This window comes from Heloderma suspectum, chromosome 1 (assembly GCF_057233095.1).
Source record: "Heloderma suspectum isolate Gila_16-S chromosome 1, 16-S_ref, whole genome shotgun sequence".
Lineage (NCBI taxonomy): Eukaryota > Metazoa > Chordata > Lepidosauria > Squamata > Helodermatidae > Heloderma > Heloderma suspectum.
In genome coordinates, this window is record NC_139458.1 from 440352188 (window position 1) to 440373032 (window position 20845).

Sequence of the window (20845 nt, forward strand, 5' to 3'; positions counted from 1 at the left end):
CATGTTTACTTGGAAGTAAGTCCCTCTATGAGTTCAGTGGGTTTTACTCCAAGTAAGTGTGCACAGGATTGCAGCCTCCGGGAAGCTTTCTCAGAACTTCCGTCATCTGCTGCCCCAACCCCACTGGCTCTCCCTGCAGGCTGAGAAGAAAGCCAAAGCCATTGCTGGGATGAATGCGGTGGAGGAGACGCCACGGAGTGAGCCCCAGAAGGAGGAAGAGGCCAGCCCGCCAGCCTCACAGCAGCCTACTGACCCTGCCTCTCCCAATGTGGCCACCACACCAGAACCCGTGGGGCCTGATGCTGCGGACAAGGGCATGTCCAAGTCAGCTGATGACGAGCCAGAGTATGAGGTGAGAAACACGCCTCCTTCCCACAGGTGGGGCCTCCCTGCGCTCGTGGATCTCGGCAGAGCAGCTGCGTCGCCCTCCGTTCTCAGGGCCTCTGCGGCTGGCCTCTCCTGCGGGGCCCATGTCAGCACCAAACAAATCAGTGGACCCTCAGTGTGACAATGAGAATATGTTTGAAATATATTTTAAAAATGGGCACAACAAACAGCTGGCTATAACAGGTAGAAGTCTACCTTGCAAGGACCTGCAGTTTGAAACGTCTCCTAGCATTAGCCATAGCAAAAATTCAGGTACAAGAGTTAATTAATTCATGAGTAAAACGATGAAACAGATGCAAATGATAAGAAGCAGTAGTGAGTGCCCTTGCAAGTGATGCAGTTCAGAATGGTTCTTAGTATTAACAATAGCAAATATACTCATACACAAGTAGATTTAACTGTACAGGATAGAATATAATTCAGGAGTGATACTATAGCAGATAAGAATGATCGTAAGCTGTAATGACTACTCTGGAATGTATTGTTGTTTCTGTACTTCATCAGAAGAGGGAGCTTTTTTTAATGAATCATAGAATAGTAGGGTTGGAAGGGGCCTACAAGGCCATCAAGGCCACGAATAATCACTGAAGTTGCTATACCATGTTCCTCTCAAACACACGCTCCGTTCTAAAGAAACAAGATAAAAGGCAAAGATAACTCTCACAAGAGCCCGATGATATCAAAAACGATGATAAAATTTACTTGTGCCAAAATTGATACCTGAGAAATTGAGAAACAAATATTTTAAAGGAATTGATTGGAGTGCTTCAAGAATTCCAGGAGAGCATATGATTGGAGTAGACAAATATTTTTTAACAGCAATATTCTCACTGTTGCACTGAGGAGCCACTGATGTGTTTGGTCCTCTTCCCTGAGGCTGTCCTCCTCCTTGCTTTTTGTGCCTGTATTAGTGGCATGGAAGGGAGAACCATGGCAAGTGCACCCCCTCCCATCATATTGCCCTGGTGGTGGGGGAAACTGCCCCTGCCGTTGTTGCTGCTTTAGATTTATGCAGCTGCCATGTGCCTGGTGCTTCAGGCCTGTGGCCCGGCCGCCTCCTGAGAGGTTATGCTCTTTGTTAAAAAGGCAAGACAGAGATGGAGGAGTGGTCTGGGGTGGACAAGTGGGTAGTGACAACGGGGTCCAGGGAGAACGAGGTGTAAGAGCAGGGTGGGTTCAGGAGAGGGTTTGCCCAATGCAGGGGCTGTGAAGAGGGAGCTGTGGGAGGAGAGGGGAGGGGAGTGGCTTCATGAATAAGGAAGGGGCAGGCCCACGTCCAGGGTGCAGCATAACGGAGGGCACCGAGCCAGAAGAGGCGAGAAAGCGAGCTGACAGGAGCAGAGGGGAGTGAGGAAGAAGGCGGGTGCGGGGGATGAGGAGTGGAGAGGAGAAACACCACTTTTGGCCCAGCTGAGGTGGAGAGGTTGAAACTGAGAACTAGACGCTTGCACAGGGGAGAAGAGGCATCCTTCCCTATCGGTCCTACACAGCTCTTGAAGGTGCATCTTTCCCCTCCCTGCCTCATTCTGGGGCTCTCCTCGGATGCAAGCCCAGCCTGCCCGCCCCCTCGCCTGCGTGTGACACCTTGCCTCTTCTTTCCATCCCCAGGATGGCCGGGGGTTTGGGATCGGAGAGCTGGTCTGGGGAAAGCTGCGTGGATTCTCCTGGTGGCCGGGCCGCATTGTTTCCTGGTGGATGACTGGCAGGAGCCGGGCCGCTGAGGGCACCCGCTGGGTCATGTGGTTTGGCGATGGGAAGTTCTCCGTGGTGAGTGGCTGAGCAGGAGGGGCCCTGATGGTCTGAGGGGCGCGGAGTGGGGGGAAGGAAGCGCTTCCCCTGGCTGGCCCGTGGCGCCAGGGACCTCGGCTCCTCCTCCATCCTCTCCACGAGGAAGCAGAACAAGGGGCTCTTTTGTCGCACCCCGCCCTGACCAGAGAGTAAAAGCCGCCTCCTTGCTGTCCCAGGCCATGGCTGGTGCTTAGCCAAGGTGCTCATGCCGTGGCCAGTGCTGCGAGGAAAGCTGTGTCCTGCGCCGTCCTCCGCCAGGCTCCCCGGTTCACTCCGCAGCTATGCGCGGGGCTCTGACAGCAGCTGGCTGCGGCAGCCTGCAGTGTGCGTTGGGGAGGAGGGCTCGGCATCACGTCCCCCGCCTCTGTTTCTGGCAGGTCTGTGTGGAGAAGCTGCTTCCCCTCAGCTCCTTCTCCACCGCCTTCCACCAGGCCACGTACAACAAGCAGCCCATGTATCGGAAAGCCATCTACGAGGTCCTGCAGGTGAGCACTGCTCGCAGGGCTGCCGCGTGCCTTCCCGGCCCTCCTGTCCTGGCTGCTTCCTGGGGTGGGACAGCGGCTCCCTGCCTGGGGATGTGGCTGGTGGGGGGAGAGGCAGTCGACCACCCCCATCCCAGGCTCGTTGGCTCGGGGATGGGGGGGCCCTCCGGTCCAGTCAGCCTGGTGCAGGTCTGCCACACGCATGGAGAAGGGAGGCGCTTGCAGACCGGTTGGTTTGAGATAGCGGACGGAAATGAACATGTCCCCCCTCCCGGCACGATGGCCAGCCTGGCCTGGGAGGAGACTCCTCCCCATACTGGCAGAATTCCTCCCTCCCCTCGCCCCCCACACCCCGTCTCTAGCCATGCTGAGCCAGAAGAGGGGCCCAGACCCCAGCATGGGGGGCGCCCCTCTCCTGGCCCCTGTGGGCCCAGCGGCGCCAAGTTCCCTGCCCCACAGAGCCCCAGAGGCAGCTGGCCCTCGTGCCCACGTGTCCTCGCGCCCCTGCAGGTAGCCAGCAGCAGATCGGGCAAGCTGTTCCTCTCCTGTCCAGAGAACGATGAAGGCGACACGTCCAAAGTGGTGGAGATCCAGAACAAACAGATGATTGAGTGGGCTGTGGGGGGGTTCCAGCCATCTGGCCCCAAGGGGTTGGAGCCCCCGGAAGGTGAGGCGTGGGGCAACCCTGATGGAGGTGTCCTGCTGCAGAGGCTGGCTCTGGTGCGGCTGGGGGGCCTCTGGCCCAGGCCTCTCTTGGGGTGGACGGGGGGCAATGTCGGAAGCTGCTTTATACCGAGGCAGGCCGTGCTCAGCCCATCTGGCCCACTGTGGTCGACATGGCCCAGCTGCCCTGGCCCCCGCCAGGAGGGCGGGTGGGGCTCTTTGCGCACCCGACCTGGAGGTGTCTGGGGGATCAGATCGGGGCCTTCTGCATGCAGAGCTGGGGCTTTGCTGCTGGGCCTCAGCCCTCTAGGGGCTCTGGCAATGTGTCCCCAAGGCCCTGCGGGGCAGAGGTCAGTCAGAGGGACAGCCCAGCCCCTGGTGCTCAGCACACCGGCATCTGTCCCGCAGGCGGGAGAAGGGGGAGCCGCATCCTGACCAAGGAGCCAGCGCTCGATTAGCACGCAGGGTGTGTGCCTCCCCTCCGCATAATGTCTTCCCTGCACTGATGCACTTCGTTCTGTCGCCCCAGAGGAACGCAACCCCTACAAAGAAGTTTACACGGAGATGTGGGTGGAGCCCGAAGCCGCTGCCTACGCCCCTCCGCCGCCAGCCAAAAAGCCGCGGAAAAGCACCACCGAGAAGCCCAAGGTCAAGGAGATCATCGACGAGCGCACCAGAGGTGCGTCCGGGGCAGGAGGGGTGGGCAGCCTGGAGGGGGGCGGGCTTCTCCCCGCTGCCCCCACGCCCTCGTCCTCTCTCCGAGCCACACTGGGGGTGGGGAGGGGGGAGCTCTCGGGCAGCAGCTGCCCCGTTGTCGCCCACGGAAGCACTTCTGGCCCTCAGCATCCTGCCCAGGCTGGGTCACTGGCCCCGCTCACTGTTCGGGGGCTTACCAGGCATGACTCCCCCTCGGCTCCTGGGGTCACTGGAATACTTGCTGACCTAAAAGGCCAACGCCAAATGGGGTGTTGAGGAGCCCTAACGTCCAGCCTGAGATGGCGGCTCTCGCTGCGAAGCCAGGCGCAGGACTCCCTCTCCTCCGCCTCTGTCCGCTCCTCGGGGCAGTGCTGGCTCAAATGCCAGCCCTCCGCAGAGGCCGCTCTCGCCTCCTTCCCCCATGGCTCTGGACGCCCTGGCAGCCTTCTGGTCCCCCCCTCCCATCCCTTTGCTGGGCTTCTCTTCCCCATAATTTGGGCAGTGGCTCGTGCCTGGGCTGCCCCATCGCCACAGAGCCCTCCTCGCACAGACACAGACAATGCTTGCAGGGGCCGGGGGTCTGCTTGGTGCTCCGTCCAGGCTGCCGTGGAACGCACTGCTCAAAGGGGCAATGGCCAGGCAAGCAGGCAGGAGGCGGTCGGAGCCCCTCTGCAAAGAGTCTCCTGTGGTCAGCAGCCCCGCAGAGCCACAGCCGGATTGGCAGGGCGCTCATGGGGCTGCTCATCTCCCTGGGGCTTCTGTCCAGGGTTGTGGCCTGGGCCCATCCAGCTGGCCCCTGCCCTGGCCGTTCCGTGGGTCCCTGCCCCCCCAGGCAGCCTGGGGCGCCCGCCTCGCCTCGCCTCGCAGCTGCACAGCCTCCCCTGCTCACCAGCCACGTTCTTTTGTCTTTCCAGAGCGCCTTGTTTACGAGGTTCGGCAGAAATGCAGGAACATCGAAGGTGGGTGCGAGCGAGCAGGCGTGCGTCTGTGCTGCCCCCCCATGCAGAGGCTTGTGCGCTGCCAGACCGTCCGGCGGGCCGCCCGCCCCATGGCCCCGGCTGCCCCAGGGCCTCCGCCGGCAGCTGGCCACAGCAGCTGTGCTTTGCGGTGAGCGAGCGGGGCCTGTGCCCGGAGGTGGCAGAGTCCCGGCTGCGGTGGAGCACTGTGTGGGTGGCGAGGACCATCCACACACCCTTCCCAGCCACATTTCTGAAATCAACCTGGTGCTGTCCCAGTCACCCACTGGGGAGGGTCCCTTGTGCCACCCCATGCAGCTGCCAGCTCCAACCGGTCTCAGCAGAAGGGGCCGGGATGATCCCTGTCCAGTGAACCTGTTGCTGGGCGTGTTTTGGAAGAGGGGGACATTTTTGATAGGTACAGTGGGGGGGGGGACTTGCAAGGTTGGGAGCAGAGAGGGCGGTCTCCATCTCTCCCATGCGCCTGTCGTGATGCTTCTCACTCCCCACCCCAGATATCTGCATCTCCTGTGGAAGCCTCAACGTCACCCTGGAACACCCTCTCTTTATTGGAGGAATGTGCCAAAACTGCAAGGTAGGGCAGAGGCAGAAGCGACGGGTGTGGGGAGAGGGAGGCGGCAGGACCCGAGAGCCAGCCTGCTGCAAGCACTTCGGCAACATGGAGCCTCCGCAATGCAACAAGAGCGCAGAGCCGGTCAGGGCAGGAATGCTTCCAAGTGGGAGGTGGGTTTTCCGGTGTCCCCAGTTCCCCTGGCGTTGCAGGCCTCCTCGTCCTGTCTTGGGGAAATTGTGCCGTGGTTGTACACTAGCTGGTCATGTTGTTTCCTCGGATGCTGGAACCATGTCAGGAACGTGGGGGAAGTTTTAAAAGCTGGATATTCCGCTCACTGGGTGTTTTGCGCCAGTTGGCTTTGTGCTTTTGTCTTTTTCCTGGCTTTAGAAATGGGACGTCAGCTAGGCCCACCAGTTGCTGGAAGGGGAACGTGCCCCAAAACCCTGGAAGCAGGCTGGACTCGTGCCCTGAGCACGCTGCTGGGGCGAGTGACTCGCCCCGTTCGGCAGACGTGGCGGCGGCCTGGCCCTTTTGTGGGCCTGAGAATGGGGCGTAGTTCGGGGAACGGGAGGGTGGAGGCTCAGTGGTCACCTTGTGGGCTGAGCGCCTTCTTTTCTGACTGCCAGGCAGCTTCCCTGTGTGAATTCTGCACCCTGGCGGGGCCCAAGTTGGTGTTCCCATTTACACCACAGCAAAATCTGCTTTTCCGTGGTTTCCCGTCACACGGCTATTATTTATGTATTCACTGGCTGGCTGGCTGGCTTTCTATACCACCCAAGAGCCAGAGCTCTCAGGGCAGTTCACAAAAATTAAAACCTCAAAATTGAACATGATAAAGCAAAATATTAAACCCTTAAAATTTAAAACGGAATAAAACCTAAGCAAAATGCAGAGTGAAAGCTAGCAGCAATGTAAAGGTCGAAAAACACAAGAACACATTTAAAAACAAAAGTGAAGGACTAAAAAGCCTGGGAAAATGAAAGGCTCTTCACCTGGTACCAGAAAGAGGACAACGCCGGGCAAACCTCTCTGGAGGGCAGGCTGCAGCCAGGGTGCCACTGCTGGAAAGGCCGCCACCAATCCCACGGCTTGCTCCATGCGAGTGAGGCACATCCCGATGAAACATTTGTGGTGCAGATTTGTGGTCTGGGAACGGCCCTCCGGCAACATCTAGGCCTGGGAGGGAGAAGCTGAGTGGTCAGGGATGGGGAGGCAAAGGGGCTGCTGTCGCCCAGCGCCCAGGGAGCTGCCTGGGGCACGAGCGAGCAAGGTCCAAGGCCAGCCTCTGCGCTGGGCTCGTGGAGCGGCCTTGGCCAAGTCACTGGGTCTCGGCTCCATCGCTGGAGGGCCATCTTTGCTGCCGGCCTCTCGTGAAACGCCTCCTCACGAGTGGGATGGGAATTGGTGGGTCGCTGACCCCTCGGCTGGCTGCGCTTGCCGGTAAGGCCCCTTGCGCCCCTGTCCCCCCAGAACTGCTTTTTGGAATGTGCTTACCAGTACGATGATGACGGCTACCAGTCCTACTGCACCATCTGCTGCGGGGGCCGGGAGGTCCTCATGTGTGGGAACAACAACTGCTGCAGGTGAGCCAGGTGGGGAGAGGGGCTGGAGTCCGTCGCTTCTGTCCATGCTCAGGGGAACTGTTGTTCAGGTGGGGGAGCCTGGGGTCATGGAGGCAGTCGAGAGACAGACCAAGAACAGGACTGGGAGGACGCCCCCGCCGGTGGAAGCAGAGTGGCTAAGGCTGAGGGGCACTGGGCCTGGAAGGGTCCTGGCCAGCCGGCCCGCCCCGGGTGATGGAGCTGTACAGTCCCTGGAGCTTCAGCGGATCGGCCGCCCCCCCGGCAGCCCCCCCCCGTCCCAGGGCACTCCCTGCCTGCAGCCCCGATGGTTTTGCTCCGCCTGCAGGTGCTTCTGCGTCGAGTGCGTGGACTTGCTGGTGGGCCCTGGCGCTGCTCAGGCAGCCATCAAGGAGGACCCCTGGAACTGCTACATGTGCGGCCACAAGGGCATCTACGGCCTGCTCCGGCGGCGGGAGGACTGGCCCTCGCGCCTCCAGATGTTCTTCGCCAACAACCATGACCAGGAGTTTGTGAGTTCGGCGGGGCGGGCGGGCGGGGCGGGCGACGGGTCCCTGGAGGCCTGGGAGGCTCCGGGGGCAGGAGGAGTCGGGGCAACTGCCCCAGGCACTCGGCTGCTTCCAGCCCATTGGGGTGGGCCGGCTGCGTCCTGGACGCCCCTGCTTGAGTGGCCCTGCGTGGCCTGGGCTGCTGCCGAGCATCCTCCGGGGAGCCCCGGAGCCCTTCGCTCCTGCCTGCCGCCAGCCGCCTCACGCCGCCGCCCTGGCTTCCCAGGACCCGCCAAAGGTGTACCCGCCGGTCCCTGCCGAGAAGAGGAAGCCCATCCGGGTGCTCTCGCTCTTTGACGGCATCGCCACAGGTGAGCGCTGGCCCCCTCCCCGAGGCACTGCCGGGGCGGGCGCTGCGCCGGGCGGGGCGGGGCGGCGGCAGCGGCACTCCCCGTTGTCCCTCCACAGGCCTGCTGGTGCTGAAGGATCTGGGCATCCAGGTGGACCGGTACATCGCGTCCGAGGTGTGCGAAGACTCCATCACGGTGGGGATGGTCCGGCACCAGGGCAAGATCATGTATGTTGGGGACGTCCGCAACGTCACCCAGAAACACGTACGTGGAGCACCGCGGCCCCCCCTTTGAGCCACTGCGGCGGCTGGCCCAGCCCCCGGCTGGCCCCCCCTGACAGTTGGTCTCCTCCTCCGTGTCACAGATACAGGAGTGGGGGCCCTTCGACCTGGTGATTGGCGGAAGCCCCTGCAACGACCTCTCCATTGTCAATCCCGCCAGGAAGGGCCTTTACGGTAGGTGCTGCCCGCTACCCTTGCTTCTGGGGCCCGCCACGGTCACACCTTTTGCCCGCTGTTTCTTCCCCCTGGATCACTCTCAGGCACAACCAGACCATGGAATCCCCCTCCCCACAACAAGAAACAAGCCCCGGGGGCTGAGAAAGAAATGCCCCCTTCAGCCTCCCTGAGTGTGCACAGAAAGGGGCGACTGAGGGGCTGCAGAGCAAGCTTTAGGAAATAATTGGTGGGATTACACCAGCAAAACTTTAATCTCAAATTTGAAGAGAAGATCGGTTAACCATGGTGGTCAAATCAAATAAAAATTGTGGAACAGCCTTGCAGAGCAAAGGAATCTAGAGTGAGGAAAGGCAGACTCCAGAGCCTGTGGAAGGTTCCAGAAGGCTTCCAGTGTCTACGGGTCCAATTCAAAGTGCTGAGATTAACTTTTAAAGCTCTAAACGGCTTGAGGCCAGGTTACCTGAAGGGCCGTCTCCCCCCATATATACCTACCCAGAGAAGGAAATGGCAAGAAAACCCCATGGAACGTATCACAAGGCTAAAAGAGATGACGCCGGAAGATGAGCCCCTCAGGTCGGAAGGTGTCCAATATGCTACTGGGGAAGAGCAGAGGGTATTTCCAAGTAGCGCCAGAAAGAGTGAAGCGGCTGGGCCAAAGCCGAAAGGACACTCAGCTGTGGATGTGTCTGGCGGTGAAAAGAAAATCCGATGCTGTAAAGAACAATATTGTTTAGGAACCTAGAATGTCAGATCAATGAATCAAGGTAAGCTGGAGGTGGTCAAACATGAGATGGCAAGATTGAACATCGACATCTTGGGAATCAGCGAACTCAAATGGACAGGCATGGGCGAATTTAATTCAGGTGACCATCATATCTACTATTGTGGGCAAGAATCCCTTAGAAGAAATGGAGTAGCACTCATAGTCAACAAAAGGGTGGGAAAAGCAGTACTGGGGTACAATCTCAAAAACGATAGAATGATCTCAGTACGAATCCAAGGCAAACCATTCAACATCACAGTAATTCAAGTCTATGCCCCAACCACTGAGGCCGAAGAAGCTGAGGTTGATCGGTTCTATGAAGACCTTCAACACCTTCTAGAACTAACACCAAAAAAAGATGTCCTCTTCATCATAGGGGACTGGAATGCTAAAGTAGGAAGTCAAGAAATCACTGGGATAACAGGCAGGCATGGCCTTGGTGTACAAAATGAAGCAGGACAAAAGCTAATAGAGTTTTGCCAAGAGAACATGCTGATCATAGCAAACACTCTTTTCCAACAGCACAAGAGGCGACTCTACACATGGACGTCACCAGATGGTCAATATCGAAATCAGATTGATTATGTCCTTTGCAGCCAAAGATGGAGAAGCTCCATACAGTCAGTCAAAACAAGACCTGGAGCTGACTGTGGCTCAGATCATGAGCTGCTGCTTGCAAAATTTCGGCTTCAATTGAAGAACGTCGGGAAAACCACTAAACCGTTCAGGTATGACCTAAATCATATCCCTGATGAATATACAGTGGAGGTGAGGAATAGATTTCAGGGATTAGACCTGATAGACAGAGTGCCTGAGGAACTATGGACGGAGGTCCGTAACATTGTTCAGGAGGCAGCAACTCAATCCATCCCAAAGAAAAAGAAATGCAAGAAAGCCAAGTGGCTGTCTGAGGAGGCTTTACAAGTAGCTGAGGAATGAAGGGAAGCGAAAAGCAAGGGAGAAAGGGGAAGATATAGCCAAGTGAATGCAGATTTCCAGAGAATAGCAAGGAGAGACAAGAAGGCCTTCTTAAATGAACAATGCAAGGAAATCGAGGAAAACAACAGAATGGGAAAGACTAGAGATCTCTTCAAGAAAATTGGAGATCTCAAGGGAACGTTTTGTGCAAAGACGGGCATGATAAAGGACAAAGAAGGCAGGGACCTAACAGAAGCAGATGAGATTAAGAAGAGGTGGCAAGAATACACAGAAGAACTATACAGGAAAGATCTGAATGTCCCTGATAGCCATGATAGTGCGGTCACTGAACTTGAGCCGGACATCCTAGAGAGTGAAGTCAAGTGGGCCTTAGGAAGCATTAGTAACAACAAAGCTAGCGGAGATGACAGTATTCCAGCCGAGCTATTTAAAATCCTAAAAGATGATGCTGTTAAAGTGCTGCATTCAATATGCCAACAAATCTGGAACACTCAACAGTGGCCACAAGACTGGAAAAGGTCAGTTTACATTCCAATTCCAAAGAAGGGCAACGCCAAAGAGTGTTCAAACTACCGCACAATTGCGCTCATTTCACATGCCAGCAAGGTGATGCTCAAAATCCTACAAGCTAGGCTTCAGCAGTATGCGAACCGAGAACTACCGGAAGTACAAGCTGGGTTTCGAAGAGGCAGAGGAACTAGAGATCAAATCGCCAACATTCGCTGCATCATGGAGAAAGCAAGAGAATTCCAGAAAAACGTCTATTTCTGCTTCATTGACTACGCTAAAGCCTTTGATTGTGTGGATCACAACAAACTGTGGCAAATTCTTAAAGTGATGGGAGTACCAGACCACCTTACCTGTCTCCTGAGAAACCTGTACGAGGGTCAAGAAGCAACAGTCAGAACCAGACATGGAACAACCGATTGGTTCAAAATTGGGAAAGGAGTACGACAAGGCTGCATATTGTCACCCTGCTTATTTAACTTATATGCAGAGTACATCATGAGAAATGCCGGGTTGGATGAATCAGAGGTCGGAATTAAGATTGCTGGGAGAATTATCAACAGCCTCCGATATGCAGACGATACCACCCTAATGGCAGAAAGCGAAGAGGATCTAAAGAGCCTCTTGTTGAGGGTGAAAGAGGAGAGTGCAAAAGCTGGTTTGAACTCAACATTAACAAAACGAAGATCATGGCATCTGGCCCCATCACTTCCTGGCATATAGAAGGGGAAGAAATGGAAGCAGTGACATATTTTACTTTCTTGGGCTCCAAGATCACCGCAGACGGTGACTGTAGCCATGAAATTAAAAGACGCTTGCTCCTTGGGAGGAAAGCTATGGCCAACCTAGACAGCATAGTAAGAAGCAGAGACATCACCTTGCCGACAGAGGTCCGTCTAATCAAAGCTATGGTTTTCCCAGTAGTAATGTATGGCTGTGAGAGCTGGACTATAAGGAAGGCTGAGCGCCGAAGAATTGATGCTTTCGAACTGTGGTGCTGGAGAAGACTCTTACGAGTCCCCTGGACTGCAAGGAGGTCAAATCAGTCCATCCTAAAGGAAATCAACCCTGAGTGCTCATTGGAAGGACAGATAATGAAGCTGAAGCTCCAATATTTTGGCCACCTAATGCGAAGAGAAAACTCCCTGGAAAAGACCCTGATGCTGGGAAAGACTGAAGGCAAAAGGAGAAGGGGACGGCAGAGGATGAGATGGCTAGATAGCATCACGGATGCAATGAATATGAACTTGAGCACGCTCCGGGAGAGAGCGCAGGACAGGAAGGCCTGGCGTGCTATGGTCCATGGGGTCACGAAGAGTCGGACACGACTGAACGACTGAACAACAACAAGACCCTAAGATCATCGTCAGAGACACTTCCCCAGGTAGCCTTAGCGAATGAGGGGAGGCGGGCGGGGGCCTGCTCAGGAGAGGGCCTTTTCAGTCATGGCACTCAGTTGCGGGATGCTGTCCCCAGAGAGTCCCCCCGGCACCTATGGCGTTGTCTTTTCAGCACCAGGTGAAGACCACCTTATTCTCCCAGAATATTTTTTTTAGTTGCGTAGCTTTCTCTGTGTCTCTGTGTCTGACTAAAATCAGTGTTAGTCTGATTTGAGGCCCTTGTGCTGCTTCTGGCTTTTACTTTGGTTTTTGTTCTAGTTTTATTCTGTTTTAAGCTTTTCAGTGTGTTTATGATGTTCCTGTATTTTATGGTTTTAAGCCTTGTTTTGTGAACCTGCCCAGAGAACTTTGGCTATTCGGTAGAATAGAAATAGAATTAATTGATTGATTGATTGATTGATTGAGGGAGACGATTCAGTACTGCTGAAACGGGGGATCAGGTATGCACCTCTCTTATCTCCGCCACTGTCCAGAAACTGCTGTGCTTCAGGTGGGGTTGAAAGAATAGGACTGCAGCATTCTCACCTTTGCATCTCTCAGAGATCAGCTAAATTCATGAGCTTAACAAGGTCAGGGGAAATCATGAAGATGATTCTCCAGTATGTTTTTAATTCACATTCAGGTGTAAGAAAAATGTCAGTTTCATGTGGGAGCCATAAAAAAGGAGCTCCTTCGTTGCAGTCTTGCAAAGTGTTCTGTAAGTCAGCAGGTCCTTCATGGCTGTTAAGAGGAAACGGATGGTCTGCATCTCAGGTCCAACTCGCAAGCACCCACCTCTCCCTGCCTTTGCTTTCCCAACCCAGAGGGCACGGGGCGCCTCTTCTTTGAGTTCTACCGTCTTCTGCACGAGGCCCGGCCCAAGGAGGGAGACGATCGGCCCTTCTTCTGGCTCTTTGAGAATGTGGTAGCCATGGGCGTCAGTGACAAGAGGGACATTTCTCGCTTCCTAGAGGTGAGGCGAGGGGCTCCCCCGCAGCCAGCCCTTGGAATGTCTATGGGCGGGAGAGCAACCTTGCATGCTCCTGGAGACCGGGGGGAGGGAATGCTATGCAGAAGGGGCTGTGGGCTGTACTGAGGCAAAGCAGCGGGCTCTGGGAACGCCCCCCCCCACACGCACGCACGCACGCGCACACACCTGCATGTCTGGTCCCTCTGCCACCGGAGGGCACTGGAACTTTTGCGGAGACCATCTGGGCCCCCCCGGGTGTGAAGACCCAGGAAAAATGTAACACATATTTGGTTTCTAAATGAATGCAGTGTTAAAACGCCATTGCTGATGTAAGGCCTGGGTCAGAAACACATAATTTTAAAAGATTCAATTGGAGTTTTCAGTTACGAAAGCTCTGTGCTTTTCTTATTCCATCTCATTGTCCTCACTGCATTTGGGGTGCTCTGAGGTGAGGGTTGTCAGGCTGGAGCAGTAGCGGCAGGGAGGGGAGGAAGTCTCTGGTGTTTGTGGGAGAGGCTGAGGGGCCTGGAGAGGCCTGCAGACCCCTGTTGTGGGGGACAGGAAGTCGTCCCCTGTTGCTGCCCTGCCTCGTGACTTTCCCTGCCTCCTCCTTTCCTGCCTGCAGTCCAACCCAGTGATGATCGATGCCAAAGAGGTCTCCGCAGCACACAGAGCCCGGTATTTCTGGGGGAACCTGCCCGGCATGAACAGGTTGGTCAGAGGCGGAGGCATGGTCCAGCCACACAGGCACCCGTTGGCAGCAGATAAGTCAGTGTCTGTGTGGCTAGAAGAACCCCCTCCCCCACCCCCCCAGCATTTTGGCGTACTGCAAAGAGCCTTTTGTTTTCCTGGGCTTTGGGTTGGTTTGATTCCCCCCCCCCCCCGTGGTTTTATGATTTGGTTGTGGACTCTCAGGGTGCTTCCAGATGACGCTTTTATTGTGCAGTCACCCTGACACATTCACAGTATGTCATGGGGGTTCCAGATGACGTCTTCCATTTGTAACTTCCCTGTGTTTTCTGACCACTTCTTCCATCTTCCTTTCTTACCAGAAAAAGTCTGTTAAGGAGGGAAAGATGGAATAGCTGCACAAGTCCTTTGGATTGGCCATGCTAGAAGCTGTCCATCTGGAAGCATCCGCAGTTTTTGTGTCTGTTTCAGTGAATATTTTATTATGGATTGTTCTGTAGTTTTTAAATTGAGGCCTTGTAGGCTGTCTTTGGGGCCCTCCAGAGGTGAAGGTGGGAGAGGGGTACTTCAGTGAATAATTCCTGGGAAGGGGAGATCCTGGCTGCTGCACAAAGCCCCCTTATCAGCCTTTGCTCTGCCTGTGTTGGGGAATGCCACCCAAAGGGCCGTTGACGGGTCAAATAATAATACACAAAGCTATTAAGGTGGAACTGGGTTGCCAGCTCTTCCTCCGCCTGTGAAGAGCGGGCTTGCAAGGAGAGGAGGCGTGAATCTGTGCGGAAGCCTCTTGGGGAGAGGAGTTGAGGTTCCAGGGATCCCTGCCCACTGAGCTGCTGTTTTCCCTCCAGGCCGCTGGCTTCAACTGTGAACGATAAGTTGGAACTGCAGGAGTGTCTGGAACACGGCAGGATAGCCAAGGTGAGCGCGGGGGCCAGGCGGAGTGTGGCCATGGGGGGCAGGAAGGGTCTGCAGGCCCCCCGCACCGTCTTGGGAAGAGGGCAGCGTTCAGCTCAGCAACTTGAGAGTAAGCAGAGGAGCCCATTTCTCTCGGCAGCCGCCAGAGTGGTGCCCTTTGCCGATGGTGTAGCCAGAAGTGAGACTGGGAAGGGATGTTTTTCACCTTGGGGAAGCCCCCCCCCCCCCCCGAACTGTACCAGAGGCTGCTCCAAGGAAGGGGACCCCCCAGAGGAGTAAGCACAGTGTCGGGCAGGAGCTGGGAAAGGAGCCCCCTGCTTTGCGGGGTGAGGCTGCAGGGGGGTGGCACGGATGCCCTCTGACCTTTGCCTTTCCTTCTGGTTCCTCCCCTGTCCAGTTCAGCAAGGTCCGAACCATCACCACTCGCTCCAACTCCATCAAGCAAGGCAAAGATCAACACTTCCCCGTTTTCATGAACGAGAAGGAAGACATCCTGTGGTGCACCGAGATGGAGAGGTGAGGACTGTGGTGGGGGCTTGTCCAGTCCGGCAAGCGGGCTCGAGCGGGAAGAGGGAGCAGGCCTCTGCCTGGTGGATTCCCTGCAGACCTCTGCGGTGACTGATTTCTGCGCTGGGTGATGAGAGATCCCTCAGGCCTCCAGAGGGGCTTCCCCCACCCATTTCCCCCAGGCCAGCGTGCCCGTCGTCATGGTGTCTGGGCACCCGAACTCTGCAAGCTCTTTGCTTTCCAAGGGGACTTGGCTTGCTCCCTCTCCCCATAAGCACAATTCAGCCTCACTCCTCCGATGGTCATCACAAGTGCAGTTCCCACGCCTGTGGATTCCCTGATGCCCTTGGATCAGGGCTGGAGTCAGCCCTGGCTTTCTCCATCCATGGGTCCCTTTCTGCCCTCACCGACCCCAACAAAGATGCTCCCTTCTGCCCTGTTGCAGCTGCCATGACCTCCTCTCCTGGGGGTCTGTTAGCCAGGATGTTCAGTCCGAGCACAGCTCTGACTCCCCTCCTCTCCTGAGTCCTTTCAGGTGTCTGCTCCCAGCATGCCCTCCTGCCCAGCCTACCCCTCCTGTAGCAGGTGCTCTGGCAAGCTGTTGCATCCCACAGCTGCCACCCTGGCCTCACCCTCCAGCCTTGACCCCAAGACTCCCCTCTCGCCCCCCCCTCGGAGGAGCAGGGTTCCCGTTGACACCCGTCAAGCTGTATGTCCAAGAACATGTCCCCAAGGGCCCTGCAGGTGGTTGCTGGGCCCATGGCCCTGGTGCTGACTGGCCCCCTTGTGGCCCCTTCCTTCCGCCCTCTGCCCACAGGGTCTTTGGCTTCCCGGTCCACTACACAGACGTGTCCAACATGAGCCGTCTGGCGAGGCAGAGACTGCTGGGTCGCTCTTGGAGTGTGCCGGTGATCCGCCACCTCTTCGCCCCCCTGAAGGAGTACTTCGCCTGCGTTTAAGGAGACGCACCCATGGAACTGGCAAAGCGGAGGAGGAGTCTCAAACACAACCACCCCAGGAACGGAAGAGAAGTGGCCCCAGACCGGAGGAGGTGGCTGGCGGGCGAGAGGGAGGGAGAGGACGGCCTGCATCGTGGGCCAGCTCCTGTCGCCCAGGTCTTCACCATCCTCCCCCAGGTTGAATCACCCTAGTCAAACTGACCGGTCCCACTTTCTGTTGGTAACCCCTTAATTTCCTGCTCTGTCTGGATGGGCTTGTCTGATAGTTTGGTTTCTGCCTCTCCTCGGCCCCAGCAATGTGGGCTTGTCCACTGGCACCACTACAACAGAGGAAATTCCAGCCAAGTCCAACGGTGCACGGGCCTCGGGGCAGCGCCGCCCCTGCTCAGTCCAGGAGCACAAGGCAGTGGGGTGCTGCGGGGGCCTCCTTGCGTCGTCTGCCAGCGCTGTTCCTGGGTGAGCGCAAGCGGGAAGCCGCCTGCCCCACCTGGTCCCCCAGCCACACACTTTCCTGTAGTCTTCGGGTGCCTGCCACGCAGGAGACCGCGATAAGCCCAGCTCCTACAGCCGCTCTTACCTCTTGTTTACAGTTTATATATATGTGAGAGTTATGCGAGAGAAATGTCTATATATAAAAGGTACTGTTACTACTGTACAACTGACTTTCAAAATGGTGCTTCTACAACCGCGGGGGGCAGGGGGCTGGTGTCAGCGCTGTGGTGCTTCACAAGCCGGCCTGTGGGGGGGAAGTTTTTCAGAGCGATGGTGCCCCCTTCTCACGCAGGGAGGGAGGGAGGGAGGCCAGGCAGGCGGTCAGCAGAGACGGCACCCCCGGCCTCCGCCCTGGGTGTCATGCAATAATGCTTTTCTTTTGGAGAAGGCAGCCCTCCTTCCGGCCAGGGGGCTTGGGCCTTGCACAGAGGGACCAGCCTGCCCCCCTGCAGAGCTCTGAACAGTGGCCCTGACAAAAGTGGTGCTTTCCTGCGGCTGGCATTTGCTGGGCATCCTCCCTGGGCTCCCCGCCCCTGGCTTGCAGACCGGGAGGCGGGCAGCACCCATGCCCAGCCCCCGGGGTGGTCATCTCCAAACTCACCAGGTGCAGTGTCCTCCATGAGGTCTTTAGGTCTGCTCCTTTCCGCCATTTTTGCCCCGTGAATCACAAATGCAGCTACAGGATATCCAGGGGGGCAGGGGGGTGGAGAGGGAGAGAGAAGCCCCCCTGCCCTGCAGTAGCACCCCCACCTCGCTCCTCCATGATCTGGGGCGTTCGGGGGTCAACCCCGGCTGCCTCCCTTCTTCCCGCTGTTTGTGGCTGATGTGAATTGTGGACTTCCTGTTTTGCTTGATCAGACTCTGGCTGGGCTACCCTCCTGTGCACTCCCCCCCCACACACACACTTGGAGGGGGCAGGGATGGGGTGGGCCGTTCTCACATGAGAATGGCCTCCTTGGGACCTCGTTGGCTCCCCCACGCAAGGCCTGTCTGAGGAGGCTGTCTTTTCCCGGAGTATACCGTGGCAGTTGTGTGCACTTTACTCCTTTGGGCCATGGCATGAATGGCCTTGGCCCGTGAGACTGTGATGCACGAGGTGGCAGGGGCGGCCGCTGGCCCCTGGCAGTGCATGGACCTGGGGTTGCTTCTCCCTCCCTCTTGCGGGGACCGCTCCCAACAGGGTCCTAGGCCCTTGGTGCTAATGGGGAGACGGGCAGGGGTCCCCCAGAACCAGCTCCGTGCCTCAGCCGCTCTCCCGTCGCTGCCCCCACAGGGGACGGCCTCCCCTCTGCTCCCGTCTTCCCTGCGTCCATGGTGCTCTCGGAGGCAGCGGGGCAGATGCTGAGGCAAAGGGCGGGGGCAGTCTGTGGAAGACAGGGCCCCTCCCGCCCTGCCCACCAGCACTCCCCTGGCACCAGCTCTGGGCTGGCTGACGCCGCTCCAGCGGGCAGGGAAGGCCTGTGTGGAGGCTGCTGGTCTCGGTGCTAACTCCTCGGGGAGCGGGGTGGCAGGCAGGCGCCGCCTCCCGCTTCCCTTCTGACTGTGAAGGGTCTCGCTCAGGGCCGGTGGGGAAGGGAGAGCGGCGGAGGCTCTGGGGGGGCTGTCTGGGAGGACAGCCCCGCCGCTCGCCTCCACGGCAGGCAGCCTCCCTGCGCCCCGTTCTTCCTTTGCCCCCTCAGTGGCTGGCTCAGCAGCTGCCTGCCAGGCTGCGCAGGGTTCTTCAGCGGGAACTCCCCCGTGTGTTTTGCAGGATGCCCAGCCTCCCCTCCGCAGCCCGCGCCACAGAGGGCAGGAAGAGGTCCCTCTCGGCTTCTCCTAGGCTAGTCTCACTGGTGCTACATTGGGGGATGAGAGGCCCGCTCCAGCAACAGCCTGCCCTTGGGGGCTTTCCACCCAGGGCCCTTTGAGCCAAGGGGCCGGCTGCGGGAGAGGCCAGGGGGCTGCTCTAAGCTCCAGCCCTTGTATCCCTGTGCTTTGGAAAAGAACCTATTGGGGCTGGGGGGACTCGGCAGCGACCCCCCTTATCTCCCTAGAGCCTTCTGTTCGGCAGCGTTTGGTTTTGCCATGGGCTGGCCACATCATTCCTTAGATGTCTGGATCCCACAGCTCAGAGCTGAGCTGGATCTCTCCTGTCCTGCCAGGGCCGTCGGGCCGGCCCTCTTCTGAGCAGCCCAACTTCAAAGAATCCCATAGAGCAGACCCCCCCCCCAACTGGAAGTGGCCTCGGGAAAGCCGTCCGTCTGTTTTGTCTTTCAAACTTCCCCAGTGTATTTGTCCTGGGCCTGTTTTGCTGCCTGCCACAGAATCCACCTGCTTCCCCTAGGGGGTGGGGAGGAGGGGGGAGGCTGACCTTATCGACCGGTGTGACTTGGGTCTCCTCTAGTTGCAACGAGCCCTCTGCCAGGTTGCACAGCCCTAGACTGAACCGTGAAGCAGCCGGGCCCCCGCCCCCATTGCCTAGATTCCTTTGGCATCTGCAGAGGGACGAGGTGACAACCAAGGTGCTAAACAGTTTTATTACAGATCTCTATTGTTAACTTAAGTCTGCTGTCTGGACAATGACTGTTTTTGTTTTCTTGTAGTGGAGTTTAAAAGAGCTCTATTATTTTACTCTTATATATTATTATTAAAAGAAAGGCATTTTAACTTTGTACTTGAAACCTAAAGAAAAGAATTCATGTGTTTTAGCCTAGACATTGAAGTAGCTGAGACGCTTTACTGTTTGTGGGAAATCATGTATTCATGCTGAAGAATAAACGCTGTCTGGATCCTGGGAAGAGCTTGGCCCTATTCCCTGCTCTCCATCCTCCTGCCACCTGACATTCCACGCAGCTCAACCCAGATGTCTTTCCTTTCCTTTCCTTACCTTTCCTGATTTCATGTTCTCCCCCACCCACCCTGCCCTGGCTTTTCGTTTGCTTTTCTATGATGATTTTGGGATGCCCCAACCTTTCAGCCGCTTTTTTTTTAAGGGTTGCTTCTATATTTATTGACAAATAAATAATGTACATTTCAGAGTATGGTTCTGCTCTGCCAGGGGTGGGAAGGAGGAGTCCCAGCTTCCCATCCCTATCGGCAGGGCTGTTGTATCTCCGTGTAAGTATTGCTCGTGACATAGCTGTTTTATAAACTAATTAAAAGGTCAATGGTGCAGCAGATGTTAGAAAGTCTGTCCGTTCTGCCTCCATCCCATCCTTTGCATTTTTCTTTTGTGCCCAGAACACTCGAATAAGGAAGGCTCCTTGCTGATGTACTTGTGCTGGAGAACACTTGAATAAATGTTCTGTTTTGTGCAAAAAGAAAAGAGAAAGGAGGCTCTCTGCCGTCATGTGCTTTTTGTACCCCTCTAGCTCTGTGTGTTTGCAAGGCAGTGCTGGCAGGACTAAAGTTATAATCGTGAGACCAGGGGTGCGTCCAGATGAGGCTTTTATTCTACCACTGCCCTGCCTCATTCGCAGAGTTCTACGTGGGATCCAGACGACAACCTCCTCCACTCACAACCTCCCATATTTTCCCACTACTGCTTCTGTCTTTTTTCTTAATGCAGAGAACCGTTAAGAAAAGATGGAGTAGCTGCACAAGGCCTTTTGATTGTTAGTGCCAAGACCCCCCTGCCTGGACGCATCCCAGGCTGCATCAGATGGGCCCCCTACCCGCTACACTTTGAGGTCTGCTAAAGAAAAGTTATGTTATACACAGGGGAAATGCACGTTCTCACAAACGTAGAAGGCATTCAAGCATCTTGTTTCACACTGATTTAGTGTAAATCAGCGCCTTTCTCGTTGCTGAGAATTCTGCTTCCAGAGAGCACTGTATCTGCATATCAGTAAGCATGCAACTAGCCTTTTTTATAGGCTAGCTAACCACTATTAAAACAGCTGTCCAAAAACGTTCTACTTGTTACAACATGCATTTACTATGTTGATATCAAAAGAATATATAATTAATACAGTACAACAAAAATAGGTTACGGGGTTTCTTTTTTCAGTAGAAGACAAAACATAAGTAACAATTATGATTCAAATACAAATTACATTTAGAAAGACTTATTTTAATGAGTTTTGCACCTCCTTTCAGACATGGTCTTACTAAATCTGGAAGTACTGGTGCCAAACTGAAAGCACTAAATCTGGTTCTATCAACAGTTCCTACATTTATTTCTTTTGGCTATTGTAGCAGAGAACGTACTTTCCCCACAGAGAGGGTGATTCAAATGGAAGCAGAGCAGTTACAGCTTTATTTCTGACAAGGATATTTTCTGACTTCTCAGCTGCCCTGTGGATCGCCTCCAGTGGCACGTGC

At 56.1% G+C, this 20845-nt stretch overlaps 1 protein-coding gene across 3 annotated transcripts in view; it reads left to right on the plus strand.

Moving 5' to 3' along the window:
• DNMT3A (DNA methyltransferase 3 alpha) overlaps positions 1-19698 on the plus strand; it is an 83638-nt gene extending 63940 nt beyond the window's left edge. For all 3 annotated transcript variants that reach the window (XM_084827907.1, XM_084827990.1, XM_084828083.1), the window contains 17 exons: positions 140-352; positions 1996-2154; positions 2553-2660; positions 3168-3324; positions 3850-3999; positions 4931-4975; positions 5488-5567; positions 7017-7129; positions 7455-7638; positions 7901-7985; positions 8083-8228; positions 8329-8419; positions 12835-12983; positions 13606-13691; positions 14519-14588; positions 14983-15101; positions 15910-19698. In XM_084827907.1, the coding sequence (XP_084684033.1) occupies positions 140-352; positions 1996-2154; positions 2553-2660; positions 3168-3324; positions 3850-3999; positions 4931-4975; positions 5488-5567; positions 7017-7129; positions 7455-7638; positions 7901-7985; positions 8083-8228; positions 8329-8419; positions 12835-12983; positions 13606-13691; positions 14519-14588; positions 14983-15101; positions 15910-16051 (2097 nt within the window). In that variant the 3' untranslated portion in view covers positions 16052-19698. The remainder of the gene's footprint in view (positions 1-139; positions 353-1995; positions 2155-2552; positions 2661-3167; positions 3325-3849; positions 4000-4930; positions 4976-5487; positions 5568-7016; positions 7130-7454; positions 7639-7900; positions 7986-8082; positions 8229-8328; positions 8420-12834; positions 12984-13605; positions 13692-14518; positions 14589-14982; positions 15102-15909) is intronic.
• Positions 19699-20845: the final 1147 nt, after the last annotated feature.